General features: G+C 33.4%; 1 protein-coding gene and 2 long non-coding RNA genes across 4 annotated transcripts; 2 read left to right on the forward strand and 1 right to left on the reverse strand.

Moving 5' to 3' along the window:
* Positions 1–1508: 1508 nt before the first annotated feature.
* On the reverse strand, positions 1509–2402 carry LOC120351103. The gene has a single exon (XM_039427099.1). It carries the CDS (start codon positions 2400–2402, stop codon positions 1509–1511), a length of 894 nt encoding a protein of 297 aa, XP_039283033.1.
* Positions 2403–2957: 555 nt separating this feature from the next.
* LOC120350955 lies at positions 2958–8796 on the forward strand. Its single transcript, XR_005571124.1, has 3 exons — positions 2958–3089; positions 7297–7415; positions 8645–8796. It is a non-coding gene; the product is annotated as an uncharacterized LOC120350955 (long non-coding RNA).
* Positions 8797–10602: 1806 nt separating this feature from the next.
* LOC120350956 lies at positions 10603–12924 on the forward strand. 2 transcript variants are annotated; one of them, XR_005571126.1, is made up of 3 exons: positions 10603–10959; positions 11449–11525; positions 12796–12924. It is a non-coding gene; the product is annotated as an uncharacterized LOC120350956 (long non-coding RNA). The 2 variants fall into 2 exon arrangements; XR_005571125.1 differs by lacking the exon at positions 10603–10959 and having other exon boundaries at positions 11368–11525.
* Positions 12925–17783: the final 4859 nt, after the last annotated feature.

The following is a 17783-nucleotide window of genomic DNA, read 5'->3' on the forward strand; positions in this document are numbered from 1 at the left end:
CAGAGTAAAATTTCAGTTTTTACGTAATTTAGTTACACTATTCTTTTATAGCTCTGTTCTGAGGGTTAAGTGTAAGAGAGGGCCGACTGCGCCCTAACTTCGCCCTCCCAGGTATAAAATAAAGGCAGTCTTTCTATTCTATTCTACATGGCAGGAAAAGAATGAAATATTTAGTTCTTCCAGGTTTAGTGGCAGTGCTGTTGAGTTTTAATGCGTTCTACCGTCAAATGAAAAAATCTGGTGTTGCGTACTCACAAAACTTTCCTTGCCGTTATAAAAATTGATCACCAGACGCTAGTGATCACGCGCATCTCAAGTCTACTATTCAAATATCTGAGCCAGCTGGTGACAGGACAATAACGCTGGAGACACAGAAGGTCTGCTATCACTTCATATAGTGAATGATTTAATAGAATCAACAGTTACCAACAGTTTGCAATTGAATAGTCACATTTTCTCGAATTTCCAGCTTATTTTAAAATTTAGGTGAAAATGTTACTGAACATTACTTGTTGAGATTTGTTTAATCTTTTCCACTTGAAAATTTGTATCTGAAGCCTGATAATTGGGAACCTAAAACCAAACTTTGCATTGATGGGGCGGAGCTAATGAATTTTTTACAGATGGGACTTGTGGCAGTTGATAGAGTTTATCAATGACTATTTTAGCTATAAATTTGATCAAAATCGTTGGAGCCGTTTTCGAGAAACACATACAGACCAATACCTAAAAACCACTTTTTGGACTCAGGGGACCTTGAAATGTATAGAAATTTCGAAAATGGGGTAACTTAATTTTTTCGGAAAGCAATACTTTCCTTACCTATTGTAATAGGGCAAGGAAAGTAAAATATACGTAGTTTCATCCGTTTTTTTAAGGGAAAGAATAAAAGTGCGATTGAAATTCACTGCAAATTGTATAGTTTTTATGGCTTATTTCAACATTTGGAGAGAGTTGATAATGAATTTTGTCAAGCGTAAAAGGCTACTACGGTCGGTGTCTAGACATCTTTGACAAAGTTTGGGGCTGTGACATGAATGGACGACGCTTCGTTGTTCGTTGTGTGATGTTATTCTTCCTTCAACAGAGGATTGGCACAAACGAAAAAATTGGCCTTGACATAACGTCATCACCACTCTACACGCTACAAAACTCGTGGTGAATTTCAGTTGCACTTTTATTATTTTTCATTAAAAAACTGATAACACTAAAAACTTCTCATTTGGCGGCAGGAGTGAATGGAAGTGACTCCATATTGGATTGCTCGTAACTGATGAATGAATAGAAATTCAAATCTCACTACCTTTTTAAATTATTTCATCATAACATGAAAATTGCATTAATGTCCGAAACATGTTGTGATAAAATGATTCAAAAAGGGTACTGAGATTTGTATTTCTAACGGGTGATTTTTTAAGAGCTTGAGAACTTTTTTAAACAATAAAACGCATAAAATTTGCAAAATCTCATCGGTTCTTCATTTGAAACGTTAGATTGGTACATGACATTTACTTTTTGAAGATAATTTCATTTAGGCCTAAATGTTGACCGCGGCTGCGTCTTAGGTGGTCCATTCGGAAAGTCCAATTTTGGGCAACTTTTTCGAGCATTTCGGCCGGAATAGCCCGAATTTCTTCGGAAATGTTGTCTTCCAAAGCTGGAATAGTTACTGGCTTATTTCTGTAGACTTTAGACTTGACGTAGCCCCACAAAAAATAGTCTAAAGGCGTCAAATCGCATGATCTTGGTGGCCAACTTACCGGTCCATTTCTTGAGATGAATTGTTCTCCGAAGTTTTCCCTCAAAATGGCCATAGAATCGCGAGCTGTGTGGCATGTAGCGCCATCTTGTTGAAACCACATGTCAACCAAGTTCAGTTCTTCCATTTTTGGCAACAAAAAGTTTGTTAGCATCGAACGATAGCGATCGCCATTCACTGTAACGTTGCGTCCAACAGCATCTTTGAAAAAATACGGTCCAATGATTCCACCAGCGTACAAACCACACCAAACAGTGCATTTTTCGGGATGCATGGGCAGTTCTTGAACGGCTTCTGGTTGCTCTTCACTCCAAATGCGGCAATTTTGCTTATTTACGTAGCCATTCAACCAGAAATGAGCCTCATCGCTGAACAAAATTTGTCGATAAAAAAGCGGATTTTCTGCCAACTTTTCTAGGGCCCATTCACTGAAAATTCGACGTTGTGGCAGATCGTTCGGCTTCAGTTCTTGCAGGAGCTGTATTTTATACGGTTTTACACCAAGATCTTTGCGTAAAATCTTCAATGTGGTCGAATAACACAAACCCAATTGCTGCGAACGGCGACGAATAGACATTTCACGGTCTTCAGCAACACTCTCAGAAACAGACGCAATATTCTCTTCTGTACGCACTGTACACATTCGTGTGGTTGGTTTAATGTCCAATAAAGTAAACTGAAGCCGTGTTTTCGTAACGGGCAGACGACAGAATTCACTTTAAATTAACATTGGTTCTTATGGGGAGTGCTCACCCATCGGCAGAAAGTTGAGCAGAAAAAAAAGAACTGTTCAAATCAGAAACGAACTGTCGTTCATTTTGCCGTTCATTTTAAGGCCTATCAACACAATGCTATTTTGCTTTGACCGATCACTGCTCGTGAACCGTTTTGTCGAAAAAGAACTAATTTCGGGATTCTGTCGACGGGAACAGACAGCTTCGAATTTACTTTTCTGCTCTGATCACGTGACACCGGCAGAATAATCTTTCTCTGCATCAGACGCCATGTTCCTTTTAACCTCAATCTTTAATGTTGTTGGATGATTTGTTTTGATATTATTTTGCTGTTGGTTGTCAGATTTCGGATTGCTACTATTATACTGTGAAATTAATTTGCAGTAGAAAATTGAGGTATAAAATATTTCTATTGGTTTCTTTATTCTTAATTTTTACAAGAAAAATTGAAAATGGATTTACTACAGAAAGGCGTGAAATTCGTTATAAATTTGATGGGACAGTTCAAAGTTTTGTACTTTCCAGACCTGCACAACGAATTACCTATTCGAAAAATAGAATATGGTTAAAAATTGCTGATATGATAGAGGATTCAAGTAAGTAGACTTAAATTTCTCATAATAAAGTAGGCTAGATCTACCGTACACAATTTGATATAACTTTTATAAGTAGCCTACCAGCATGTTTACAATTTTTATTCAGGTAGCCTTCTGTAGTAGGCCTTTAATAACCAAGTCTCTAGGTTTAAATTGCTATCTTTTTCATTTTTCAAGAAGTTAGAAGTTGACGAAAGTTTATTTATTTATTTAAAGTATAATTTCTAGTGTTTAATAATAATGTAAAGCCTAGACTAGCCAGTTTGTGTATGGTAGAGAATTATCACAAGAAAGAGAGAAATCTAATCAACTATTTAGATTTAAACTCATTCAAACTTGATTGATTAGATTAACATTAAATGATCAGTTTGTAAACATTATTCAACCAAGATAACATTTTGCATTACATGATAAGATAAGATAGCATTTCATGCTAACTGTTGTTTGGAATCAATGAAATAGACTAAATAATCATATGTGTGGTTGGCAAGGCACAGGTGACTCTGAACTGAACTCTGTCTCTGTGAACATGCCTTAAGTAAAACGTTTGAGTTCAATGTATTGGTTTGACTTTAAAGTAAAAATAAAATCAGAAATAATGTTCAAATAATTGTAATACTTTATTTCTTCACCGATATAACCTTCAACAGGTTATGGGCCCAGGCTGGATCTTTCGTGTGCAAGTAAAAAACTTTTTTAACCTAAATACTCTCGTGCAAGACAACAATGGAAGTTCGGAGATTCAACTCTAAAATAGTAATACCGGTGAAGTGATTGAACTCTAGTAAAAACATTAAAAGTAAAAGTAAAATACCCAAAAGTAAAATCAGGTAAGGCAATCGAGTTCAAAGTAAAAATGGCTGGTTCCAGTGATTCGGACTTGGGTATGGTTGGAAAGCTATCCAACGATGAAGACTTTCAAATGTGGAAATTTAAAATTAAAATTTTGTTCGACTCTCAAGGACTTAGTGATATTGTTAATGGAAAAGAATTAAAACCAAACGACCCTAGTAAAGAAAAAGAACTTTCTATTTTCAATTTGAAGGACGCTAAAGCCAAGAAAATAATAATAACTACAATTGACTCAAAACCTTTGAATCACATTTTGAACTGTGAAACTTCATGTGAAATGTTTAAAAAACTGTGTCAAATCTACGAACGTGATGAAAAACAACAGAAATTTTCTCTAATGCAGGACTTTTTCAATTTTACACTAGAGGCTAATGAAGACATTGCTAGTTTTATCAGCCGTCTGGAAAATTTGACCCATAAATTGAAATCTGTTGGACACGAAATCGATGACGAGATGGTTATTGGCAAAATATTCAGCTCCCTGCCCAGGAAATACACCCACTTTCAAACTTCGTGGGAAGCAACCGCAATTTGTGACAGAAATCTCACAAACCTAACCTCCCGGTTGGTGAATGAAGAACGCAGACTATCTACTGATAAAGGTGATTCTGTGCAACCAGTGGTATTCAAAACATCGGAAATCCAGTGCTACAGATGCAAAAATTATGGACATATTTCCCGTGAATGCAGAAATAAAATGAAACAGAAAAGTGGTCTATTCTGTAGTATTTGCAAGAAGAATAATCATGAAGACAAAGACTGTTACTTTCGTAAAAAACAGAATGATAAGAAGAAGAACCAAGTATCCTTTTTAACTACTAATTCTAATGTAAAATACTATGACACTTTCGTAATTGACTCAGGGTCTACTTCACATATGGTAAAATCTAAATCACTATTTGATAGTTCCATTCCAATTAGTTGTAAAGTAGGAGTAGCCAAGGAAAATGAATCAATGTTTGCTCTTGAGGTAGGAAACATCAAATCAGACAAATGCAACTTAAATAATGTTTTATATGTTCCAGAACTTTCTAAAAATTTGTTATCTGTAAGTGCTATCACTGAGAACGATGGTAAGGTCTTATTTAGTGGAAATAGGGTTGAGGTGTTGAAAGACAATAAAGTCATTATGGAAGGCATAAAAAATTCGAATGGTTTGTTTGAAGTTGACTTGAAAATAATTGTTTCTAGGGATGTAATTTTTTCAAATGTTGAGCAATCTAACCAAGGTGAAAAATATTCTGACCCCAAAGTATTCAAGATAAATCAAGGCTTTGACATTGAGGGAATCGCAAAAGGTAATGATCCAAACAATGTATTTGAAGAAATTGAAAATGATGGAGTACAAGAACTGAAATAAATGAAGTTGAAGAAATTGAAAATAATGAAGTAGAAGAAACTGATACAAGTGAAGCTGAGGGTATTGAGATTGAAACAAATGATATTGAAGATGGAATCAATGAAGTAGAAGTAAATGAAGAAAGTGGAGAAGAAATGATGGATGAAAATAATGAAATAAGAGGGAGAGAGAAAAGAGTGATTAAAAAACCAGTGTGGTTGAAAGACTATGAAACCAGTTATCTTAGTCTACAAGTAGATGAGCCTCTTACATTTTCTGAAGCTATGAAATCAAACAATTCTGTAAAGTGGTTGGAGGCAGTAAAAACTGAACTAAATGCTTTGAAAGAGAATAATACTTGGACAGAGGTAGATACTGTACCAGAAAACAAAGAAATTATTGATAGCAAATGGGTATTTAAAATTAAAAATGATGAGAAGGGTAACATTCAGTACAAGGCTAGATTAGTTGCTAGGGGGTTTCAACAAAAGGATAGCATAGATTTAAATGACATTTTCACAAAACCCTTGGGAAAGGAACTTTTTGTCAAGTTTAGAAATAATATTTTTTTATAATTAAGATGTTTTTGAACTATGTTAATTTTCTTATAACTTACTTTGTTTTTTGTTTTTTTGATAAATTTTTTTGTTATTTCATTGAGGGGGCGTGTTGTTTGGAATCAATGAAATAGACTAAATAATCATATGTGTGGTTGGCAAGGCACAGGTGACTCTGAACTGAACTCTGTCTCTGTGAACATGCCTTAAGTAAAACGTTTGAGTTCAATGTATTGGTTTGACTTTAAAGTAAAAATAAAATCAGAAATAATGTTCAAATAATTGTAATACTTTATTTCTTCACCGATATAACCTTCAACACTAACAATCTTTTACACTTCCATTGAGTTGGCCTAATCACAAAATACATTTTTTATAATGCAGCTAGTAGTTTTTACAAACAGATTTATTGAAAATAACATCATCATTTGACTTTGAAGTATTCCATTACATTCCAAGTCCTAAACTTCCATTATCCTTGTTGCACCTCAAAATATTGTAAACCCATAGTTTATCAATACAATAACAAAACTAACCTGACTATTAGAACATTTACTTTGTCTTTGGTACCTATCTATGAATTAATCTTATTTTAATTAATTCAAATTCACTTGGAAACAAAATTAGTACATAGATTGTTATAGAAATAACTTGATCAGAGTCAGTGTAATTGAATTTTGAAAGACTGCCATTGAAAAAAGATAAAATAGGTACTATTTTTCTGGTTGACCATTGCTACCAATAAAACTTGAATAGTAATGTACGGTATTTGAAAAACTTATTCATGCTCTATTGATCGATATATTGCGTGATGCCAGGTATATCAATGTAAATAGTAAAAATTAAAACAGGAGAAACACAACATAGATGGATTAAAACACTGAAAAACTTACATTATAATCGGAAATTTTCGAGGAACTGTGTCCCTTTTCTCGACCAAGCAAAGAGTGTAATGTAAGTTTTTCAGTGTTTTCAATCTATCTATGTCATGTGTCTCCTGTTTTAATTTATATTATAAAACTTTAAAGTGTTTTCTGTTATGTGCTACGAATGTAAGTAGGCTATATACTTATAGTATGTATAGTCCACGGTATATAGAAGAAGACGGTAGGTGTCACGCGCATGTTTGTGCAAAATTTCTGGTTTAGCTGACGTCATTTTATATCCAATCATATGTTTTTAACAAATAAGTTTCATGTTTTGCCAATAGGTGTTTAAAACCTCGGTTGGTGGCGATGACGCAATCTAGCTGGCTGGCTACTGCGCACACATTTCATGACCACTACCGTTTTCATATAAATACCGTGGTATAGTCTATCTAATGTAAATAGTTTATTGAGGCCCAGTTCACTTCTAATTTATTCAAAGTCCAAACTAGGCTTATGTATTATCATTGATGATTAACTTCACTTTATCTCCAAAATATATTTTGAAAGATTGAATATGTTTCTTTTTTCAGGTACCATTTACAAACAAAATATTGAAGAGAATGTGCTCAAAGGAACTGCATATGAATTCATTTTTGTTGACCAGGATGGAAAAATTCTTTGGAACCCATAGATAGAATAAGTTAGTTAGGTAAGATCAAATTCCACACATTTTTTAAACTATATGTGGGCGATGTCATTTTATACAGTTTCCCATTTTTTCAAAAAGTTTATCCACAATGTTTTATTATTGATTTGATGTTAGATATTCAAATAGTAAGACATACAGTAAATATGGTATGTGACTAAAATAATTGAAAAACTGACTGAATTACAAAATCATTAGGCTAATAGCTTACAGGAAATTTTAATATTTCGAAACTACGTGAAACCACATGAGATCAAGATGGACAGTTGAGAAGAGTGTTTAAAAAACAATGTATTCACTTATCATTCAGGGAATAGAGCTGTTCATAATATTTGAGATTCCTTCCATAAAGAAATAATTTAACAAAATCTAATAATGTGATATCATTTTAACATCAGATTATTGATTCAATTTTATCACATTATTAGATTTTGTTACATAAATTATTTCATTATGGAGGAAATCCCAAATATTATGAACAGCTCTATTCCCTGAATGATGAGTGAATACATTGTTTTTTAAACACTCTTCTCAACTGTTCATCTTGATCTTGAGTGAATGTTGAACTTTATAAATGACCATACATTAGAACTATGAATAGATGACTTCAAAAATTCAACCAGCAAGTGCTGGTGAAAAACACTGAATAATAGCTTAAATGACAGTGATTCCACCTTTTAAAATTCATAATTGAATTCATGGATGAAATACCTGCATTGTTTTTAGAGGGATTTATGTATTTACAGTTTGGTATTCATTTTCAAATCACTTAGTTCTACTTATAATGTTGTAGATAATCATCATTTCGGATCAAGCAATTAATTGATTAAATTCCCATTTGTTTCATTAAACTTGTTTCTCTAAATATAGAACCAATAATTACTTTATGCAGTACATTTTCGAAGAGTCAAATAAACCAAACGGTCGAGAGTAGGCCTACTGACCACAGAAATGAATGAATTGTTCATGGTATCCAAAAATATGTTGTTCACCAACAAGTTATTTTGACCTTGGGACACACTGATTATTTACCAAATCCTAAATGGAGATTGATGCTAATAATAATTCAACTGATTGTTGGAATTTCTCATATAATATTACTTTTCATTATTGGGGGTTCCTTGCCAAGAAATATAATTGAAAACTTATACAGATTACAAACAATCAATTTCAGAATTCACTTTGCAAAGTTTTTTTATAATGAATAATAAATTATAACTTTTTGATTCCAGGCCTAGTGGTGTACCAGCCAGAAGTAGAGGATGACAAAGAAAATCAACTATGAATAATATTCCATGGATATAATTCATGTATGATGTAGTAGCCTACAGAAGAAAGAGATGGACTCATCTAAGAAATATATTAATTTTTTCAGTAAATCTTGATGTGTTTATTTTATGTTATTCATAATAATATCCTCTTTGGTGGGGGGTTGGGCGATTGCTCCTGCTAACTGCTTCAATTCAGGTAGTTTAAGAAAACAGCAAGTGACATGAAGCTAATAAAATAAGTTTTGATGGTTTATACTTGAGGGATTTTTAAAACTATATTCAACCCAACAGCATCGAACTCTTATCAACAACTTTATTGGTTCTGTATGGCTTCTGCTTCTTTTGGAAATAATAAAATTATTTAACATTGCTGACTGGCAAATGCTATAGGTAACATGTAAAATAATAGACTCGAATTTTATATAAAATAAGGTAAGCTATCACAATTATGTATTGCATTAAGAATTAAATAATAGTACTCATGTACTGCATTGAACGGGTAATAATTCTTTGGATATGAAAAATAACTCAAGCAAAAGTTGAAAATATTATGTTCCAAGCCACATCAAATATAATTACTTTTAATTCAACCTTCTAGACTATATTTCCAAGGTTTTGATTAAAATTGATAAGCTTTTAGAACATTATAGTAAATAAGAAGTTTGAATGGCTACTCTAATTCTAATGAATATCTAATAAAGTATTCATTTTAATAGGGCAACTTTAATGTTTAATTATGAAAAATAACTAGTAGGCCTACCCTAATATATTCAAAATAAGCATGACCAGTTTCTAATTATATCATTGTCAAGAGAGTCCTTATTGAAAATGTCGAAACTAATCATGTTTCATTTTGGAATATCACTAGGGTACTAGTTACCTTCAAAATTATTGATAGATATTTATCCATTTTAAAATAGGATATGTGTTTTTTAAAGTACCATAACAGAACCTGTTTATTCTAGCAAGATATAGTTATCTCAACAATAATTATTAGAATTAGTTCGCCTGTTTGAATACACTTTGTACATGTCATATGTGTTACAGTAATCTATAATAATAACTTCTAAGATTCGTATAGCTTTTACTGGTGAGGAGTCCCTAATTGAACCTTGCCTAAAAAGGCATATTGATTTAGGCAGGCAATGGGCCTCACTATTCTTATTTAAGTATATCAGCCGGGACCGTACCTATCCATTGATCAAAAAGGGGACTGCTAAAATAAAATTGCCTAAAAAACGTTTACAATATTTATTTCTCTTGGTGTAATATAACCCGTAGATTCCAAAAATGCCAAAAGTAAAGCACTCATTTATTAATTTGATTTTTTTTTCGATAGAGCTTCAATAGGCCTTTGAAGTTGAATACGGTACTCATAGTAGGTAGGCCTACCTATACACGATGTGATTCAAAGAACATGCATTGACTCTGAAGGCAATTGATTCTAGTTAATAAAATAATTATAATTCTAATATATATTTTAATAATGGAATGCTTCTAGTTAATAAAATAATATCTTATTAATAATGAAATACAATCAGTTACTTCAAATAATTCACCCTTACAAATTTCAAGCATAGGAAATGAAAAGTTAACTCTTTGATTGACATGCCTATAAAGCATAAAATTTAGCATAATTGAAGTAACTAATAATTGTGGAAAAGTTATTTGAGTTATAAAAAGCAATTTATTCACTTTATTGAATTAAATATCCAATAATCATTTTAGAATTACCTTTTGGACAACCCAAAAAGTTCATTACCCATAACACATAAAGCAAAATTCATGTCAAAGAACTAGTTCTTTGAATGTTACTGTTTCTGCCCGCTTGGGTGCGCTGCAATCGATTCTGCTTCTGCCCGTTACGAAAACACAGCTTGAGTGCGAAACTTGGTCACAATCACAATCGCATTAAATGAGCGTCTTCAGGGATACACTGCTCCAATGACTCGAGTGACTCGAGCTAGGTGACCCGCGTTTCATGGGAGCTTTTGACAGTTCATCACCCGGTCGCCATCTTTGATTTTTCTAGCCCGGGTCAGGAATCGTGACCCGACCAAATAGTACGGGCTACGAAGTTCTAGCTCGAGTCACCCGGAATCGGAGCGCTCCTATTGGTTGAAAGTTTCGCGTCGTCTGCTCGGTCTGCAGTCAAGTAAACAACACATAAGTAAATGCAAATATGGAGGATTATTACGAATACAAACATGAGTTTGTTTTTGAAGGCATATTTTATAAAATAATTAGAAAGGAGGAAATTTACACATTATTGGCTGGTAAGTTTATTAATTGCATTTTTGACAATATTATTAGTTTAGTATAACTATTATATTAAAATATATTTGTGCTCATGACGTGATCTACGGTATCCAAAACTGTTACAGTAGGCTTTTTAGTGTTCATCAAGGAAATTGTGAATAATAAAATAAATAATATAATATTATTCTGTGTGGTCATGAAAGTTATTGATCCATTTAAATAGCATTGAAATATTTACTTTTGATTTTGGCTACTTCTGTTTCTTCTTAGATTTTTATAGCTGTTTAACCTCAATACCTATTCGTATTTTGTTTATGGCATAATTTATTAAAAAATAAATAGAATTTCATTATCAAATTTCAGAATACTTAATCGGCTAAACATAAACTTGAACCTAATAAACTTCCCTCATTTTCATTTCATTAAAAAGTTTGTTATTCTATGGTATAGGCCTAATTTAAATTTAATAGCTCAAGTACTGAAACTTCATGATTTTTGTTTTACAGGCAGCTTGGACTTCTTCAGTCCTATCTGAATCTGAAACAAAACTATGGCCACATCGAGATGGCTGGTTTAGCAGCAGGTAAGGCGCTTTCATGCAATCCTCTTATAATATAATTTCTATCACATACCGTAATAACGATTAGTGATAGTAGTCACATTGGTATAAATAATTTTACCATATTCTGCTGCTATTTTTTGTAGATACTGTGATAATTTACACCAAGCTAAAAACTTGGAGCTTTTACATTAGAGTTGTCATTCAAAGTTTTAAACAAATTATGGCAATATGTTAAAATTACAGTGAAATTGCTTCCTCAACTTGTAAAAATCCCTCTATCTAACATGATTTTTGTTTTCCATACATTGTAAACACTGAGAAAGTTGCCAACAAAATTTTCCTTCATTACAAGTCCATGCAGACTATGCTTTCTTAGCGAAAATTTTGACAGCTCTTGTTGCTCTAGATTGTTTGAGAACAGCAAATTTTTAAAGATAATCAACAACTTTTTTATAGAAGAATCTGTGAAAACTTTGGTGTATAATATGCAGCTTTAAACCCATTGCATTTTGAAAACTTAAACCAAGCTACTCCACAATTGAAAGAAGTCTGTCTTTTCGTCAATACTAAAGAAGATACAGAGAAAAACATAGAAGACTTACAGTATAGAGAAATCTCTAAAACTGTGAGACGAATAAAATGTTTAGGAAAATTTGTAACCTTTAATTTTTCCTAGGATAGTCAGTATTTGATTAACATTGGTGTTGCTATCCTTTTGCCAGATTTTTTACAATGTTGAAATATGATCAATAATTGTTAATTATTAACAAAATTTTCAATCTAATTATGCAAGTGTATTATTTATTGAAAAGTAAATTCACTTGATGAGTACAATAAATTGATTGTTCTAAAGAAGAATGAACAATTACATAAGATATACTGGTATCAGCTATAAAAGGCAGAGAATCGGCAACGTTGTTCTTCTATATTACTCTACTGCCAATATAACGTGACCTCACTATAGACGCGTTTCTTCTAAGTTATATGTGATTATAACATAATTTGAGCTACTCTTCCGGTGTAATTTAATCAAGCTTCTGTAAGATTTTGTAGCCAAGCTCGAAGTTTCCTTCAAAAGACAACTTCAAATAAGTGGCACTGATACAGCCTGTTTGAGAGTGATTTATAACATATTGAAAATTAAGAACTACAATGTATTTTGCAAGCACCACTGTATATAGACTGCACTACTTGTAATTATAACATAATGCTTAGTAGACCTACCTTATGGAAGTCAATCATGTTCACTACTTAATGATGTTTTAATATCATTGTTTTCTTTATGTTACAGAAGTCACCACAGAGGGTCATGTGTGGACTAATGATGCAACAAAAGTGAAATTTATTTGGGATTAAAAGTTAACAGACCGTTGTGCAACCCGGTGATAATCTTGTATTAAAGGAAGTTCTTATGTAGCAAGCACAAGTTATGAATTTGGTAAAGGCTATTATTATTAATTACATCAGATGACTTTTGTTGCTGCAAGAGTGTCGACCATGTTCATCTACTGAAGCTGCAATGACATCCACTATCTCATAGAATGTTCTATAAGCAGTACTTTAGAAAAATTATATCTGTCATCAGCAGCTAAGAATGTCTCTGGTTTGCTCAACATCCAAACTGTAAAAAGTATTTTCTCCTCAAGAGGTATTTTTATATTTGCAGGCTGATTAATTCTCCTTCCTATAACTTCTAAGAGCACCTAAAAATGTTGATGTTAATCTTTGTAAAATTGGAATTTAATAAAAAAACAAACAATCCACCAATTTTCGATTTGAAATACACCATGTTTGGTTTTTCGTATGGCCTATATCTTACAGTACCTCTATTATACGCTCATATGGCCCGCCGCAAAGTAGACCCACGCTAATCCACGAAAAGCAAAAACACCGTGGGATGTTTTGTAAACCATTGCTATAGAATAATTATTATTCATAATCAATCAGCTGACAAGTGGATTATTCATTGCATGTATTACACAGATGTCTGGAGAGGCTTAGCAATGGTTTACAAAACATCCCACGGCGTGGGTTGCTTTTCATGGATTAGCGTGGGTCTACGTTGTGGCGGGCCTATAGTTGGGTCTAGTCAACTATGACCATCCTATAACTGAAGACGTGATCGATCTATCCAGGAATGCCTGGTCATTGGAAATAAATGATAATAATTTGAAATAGTCTACAGCACTGATTTCATTATAAAAAATGATATAGTCAATTTCGAATAAAATAACAAACCAGTTACTTGAAATGAGTAACAACTTGAGAGAAATGGTGCAACAACAGAAACTAGTCTCTCAAAATGTTTTTATAAAAATTTGGTTTAGAAAATGTAATGTTGGCTCTATTTCTAAACTCATTTTGGTTCTTTTAAAATGTCGAAAGTAAATCAGTTTTTCTTTCATTTTTATACAATTTAAAAGCAGCCAAAATATATTTTTAGGGAAAATGGTATTATTTTCATTCAATGAAGACTAGTGCAGTGGTCTCTTTGATGACGCCAAAAAATATAGTCCTATAATATATAATGATTATTAAACAAAAATCCAAAATCTACACCGCGACCCACTTGGTATGTTCTCAGTAGGTGACCTGAATAGAATAATGCTACATTAACTATGTTTACAAAATTTCAATGGAAAGATTCTGATGATAATAGTATGGAATCTTTTATCTGCATGGTTTGCTAAGACATTCTAAAATGGCTTTTAAACTCACTCATATTATAAAGTGATATTATAATTTCAAAATAACCCAAGTTGTGAGGTCTCGTATTATTACATTCCTGTTGGAATAATTCATTGAAAACCCTTAAAGGATTTCCCAATTCCTCCTCAGCAACTGGCCCTACTAGTTGCTGGCCTCCTAGAATAAACTCATTTATTACAGCATGAGCCATGTTTGTTTTGCAAAACAACTTACTTTTAGTGTCACACCAGTGTGTGTGTGTTTTATTCAAATATTCGCGCCATCCGAATATTCAAAAGTACGCGCCAAACAGCATCGACCGGTCGATGTCTGGTTGTCGTTCCATGGGATCACTAGTCTGCCCCGGGTCAGCCGCCATTTTGTTCGGCTCTGGGTCACTCGAGTCACTGACTCAAAAGTATCCCTGAAGATAACCATTGTTTGCTCACTTGGTCGATTATATAGACCATAAATCGGGCGTAAAGCGCGAAACACATTTCGAACCGAACACTGATTTTGGTAATAAAATTCAATGATTTGCAAGCGTTGCTCGTTAGTAAGTCTATTCATGATGAAATGTCAAAGCATACTGAGCAAATACTAATGCATGAAAATCATAACCTCAAAAAAATCTGAGCAAATACTAATGCATGAAAATCCTAACCTCAAAAAAATCACCCATTATTTATATTACAAGTAGCCCTAAAGAAAAAATCTGGTGTGGCGCACTCACACAGCTTTCCTTGCCGTTATGAAAATTCATCACCTGACGCTAGTGACAGGACAATAACGCTGGAGACACAGAAGGTCTGCTATCACTTCATATAGTGAATGATTTAATAGAATCAACAGTTACCAACAGTTTGCAATTGAATAGTCACATTTTCTCGAATTTCCAGCTTATTTTAAAATTTAGGTGAAAATGTTACTGAACATTACTTGTTGAGATTTGTTTAATCTTTTCCACTTGAAAATTTGTATCTGAAGCCTGATAATTGGGAACCTAAAACCAAACTTTGCATTGATGGGGCGGAGCTAATGAATTTTTTACAGATGGGACTTGTGGCAGTTGATAGAGTTTATCAATGACTATTTTAGCTATAAATTTGATCAAAATCGTTGGAGCCGTTTTCGAGAAACACATACAGACCAATACCTAAAAACCACTTTTTGGACTCAGGGGACCTTGAAATGTATAGAAATTTCGAAAATGGGGTAACTTAATTTTTTCGGAAAGCAATACTTTCCTTACCTATTGTAATAGGGCAAGGAAAGTAAAATACGTAGTTTCATACGTTTTTTAAGGGAAAGAATAAAAGTGCGATTGAAATTCACTGCAAATTGTGTAGTTTTTATGGCTTATTTCAACATTTGGAGAGAGTTGATAATGAATTTTGTCAAGCGTAAAAGGCTACTACGGTCGGTGTCTAGACATCTTTGACAAAGTTTGGGGCTGTGACATGAATGGACGACGCTTCGTTGTTCGTTGTGTGATGTTATTCTTCCTTCAACAGAGGATTGGCACGAACGAGAAGCATTTGGCCTTGACATAACGTCATCACCACTCTACACGCTACAAAACTCGTGGTGAATTTCAGTTGCACTTTTATTATTTTTCATTAAAAAACTGATAACACTAAGAACTTTTCATTTGGCGGCAGAAGTGAATGGAAGTGACTCCATATTGGATTGTTCGTAACTGACGAATGAATAGAAATACAAATCTCAGTACCCTTTTAAATTATTTCATCATAACATGAAAATCGCATTAATGTCCGAAACATGTTGTGATAAAATAACTCAAAAAGGGTACTGAGATTTGTATTTCTATTTATATTACAATTAGCCCTAAAGAAAAAATCTGGTGTGGCGCACTCACACAACTTTCCTTGCCGTTATGAAAATTCATCACCTGACGCTAGTGTTCACGCGCATTTCAAGTCTACTATTACTCTAGATCTAGATCAGTCTATACTGCTAGATCTGAGCCAGCTAGTGACAGGACAATAACGCTGGAGACACACGAGGTCTGCTATCTCTTCATAGTGAATGATTTAATAGAATCAACAGTGCCAACAGTTTGCAATTGAATAATCACATTTTCTCGAATTTCGGGCTTATTTTCAATTTTAGGTGAAAATTTTACTGAACATAATTGTAGAGATTTTCATGCTCAATCTTTTCCACTTGATTTTTTTGTTTAAATTGTATCTGAAGCCTGATAATTGGGAATCTAAAATCAAACTTTGCATAGATGGGGCAGAGCTCCTGGAATTTTTACAGATATGGGACTTGTGGAAGTTGATAGAGCTTATCAATGACTATTTTAGGTATAAATTTGATCAAAATTGTTGGATCCGTTTTCTAGAAAATCGCGAAAAACCCTGTTATTGACAACATTTTTGCCATTTTAGCCGCCATCTTGAATTGCATTAGATCGAAATTGTTCGTGTCGGATCCTTATATTGTAAGGACCTTAAGTTCCAAATTTCAAGTCATTCCGTTAATTAGGAGATGAGATATCGTGTACACACACACACACACACTAATACAGACCAATACCCAAAAACCACTTTTTTGGACTCGGGGACCTTGAAACGTATAGAAATTGGAGTACCTTAATTTTTTTTCGTAAAACAATACTTTCCTTACCTATGGTAATAGGGCAAGGAAAGTAAAAAGACAATAAAACTGACGAATGAATCATGGCAGCCAATTTTACAGCACTGCCATTAAGCCTGGAAGAAAGTTCCCTGAAAATTTCAGCTTTTTCCTGCCATTTACAGGGTTACTAAACAATAGAAAAACTCAATTCTGGAACGATCCTCGTATTTCATGTAAAGCTTGTTGAAAGAATCTTGAAGGTATATATCAGATTGACGTTAGCCTCGCAATCATTCTACTTACCTCTAAAAAGACTAATGAGAATACTCATAGGTCAACTCACACTTACGCGACTCAGGTCGAGAAGAGACTCGACTCTAGTCGAGAGCATGTGTTTTCAAATGGTGACGTCGCGGAGACTAGAATCGACTGGTCTGAGTGTCACCATTTGGAAACACATGCTCTCGACTAGAGTCGAGTCTCTTCTCGACATGAGTCGCGTAAGTGTGAGTTGAGCCATAGAGTGTTCTATTGCACAGTACCGGAATAATTATCATACTTTCAACTCCAATCAACATACGTTTACCATTTAAAAAAATTGTATTTTGTGAAAAGTCGATTCCAATTTTCTAGCTTCAATATTTCATTTTACTCAGGAATCAATATTTCCAAGTTGGCAGCTAAACAAAATCGTCTTAGATTCTGCCTTCAATAATTAATTTTACTCAGGAATCAATATTTCCAAGTTGACAGCTAAACAAAATCGTCCTTTTCAAAAAAATAAAATCAATGACGATAAAATAGTTCTTTTCACTTTCCTCGGTAGTGCAACATGTCGACAGCAATAGAACAAAATAGCATGCTAGAACACAAAATTACATGGACAACGGTCGTTAATAATTATTGAACATTAAATTCAATAATTTCAATTTTGTCGGGTGATAATTGAACACTATAAATTTCAAATTTGTAAATACTAAGATATAG

The sequence above is a fragment of the Nilaparvata lugens genome, chromosome 4, assembly GCF_014356525.2.
Source record: "Nilaparvata lugens isolate BPH chromosome 4, ASM1435652v1, whole genome shotgun sequence".
Lineage (NCBI taxonomy): Eukaryota > Metazoa > Arthropoda > Insecta > Hemiptera > Delphacidae > Nilaparvata > Nilaparvata lugens.

Coding starts and splice junctions, on each gene's coding strand:
- LOC120351103 (XM_039427099.1), bottom strand. CDS start 2,402: ATGTGTACAGTGCGTACAGAAGAGAATATTGCGTCTGTTTCTGAGAGT.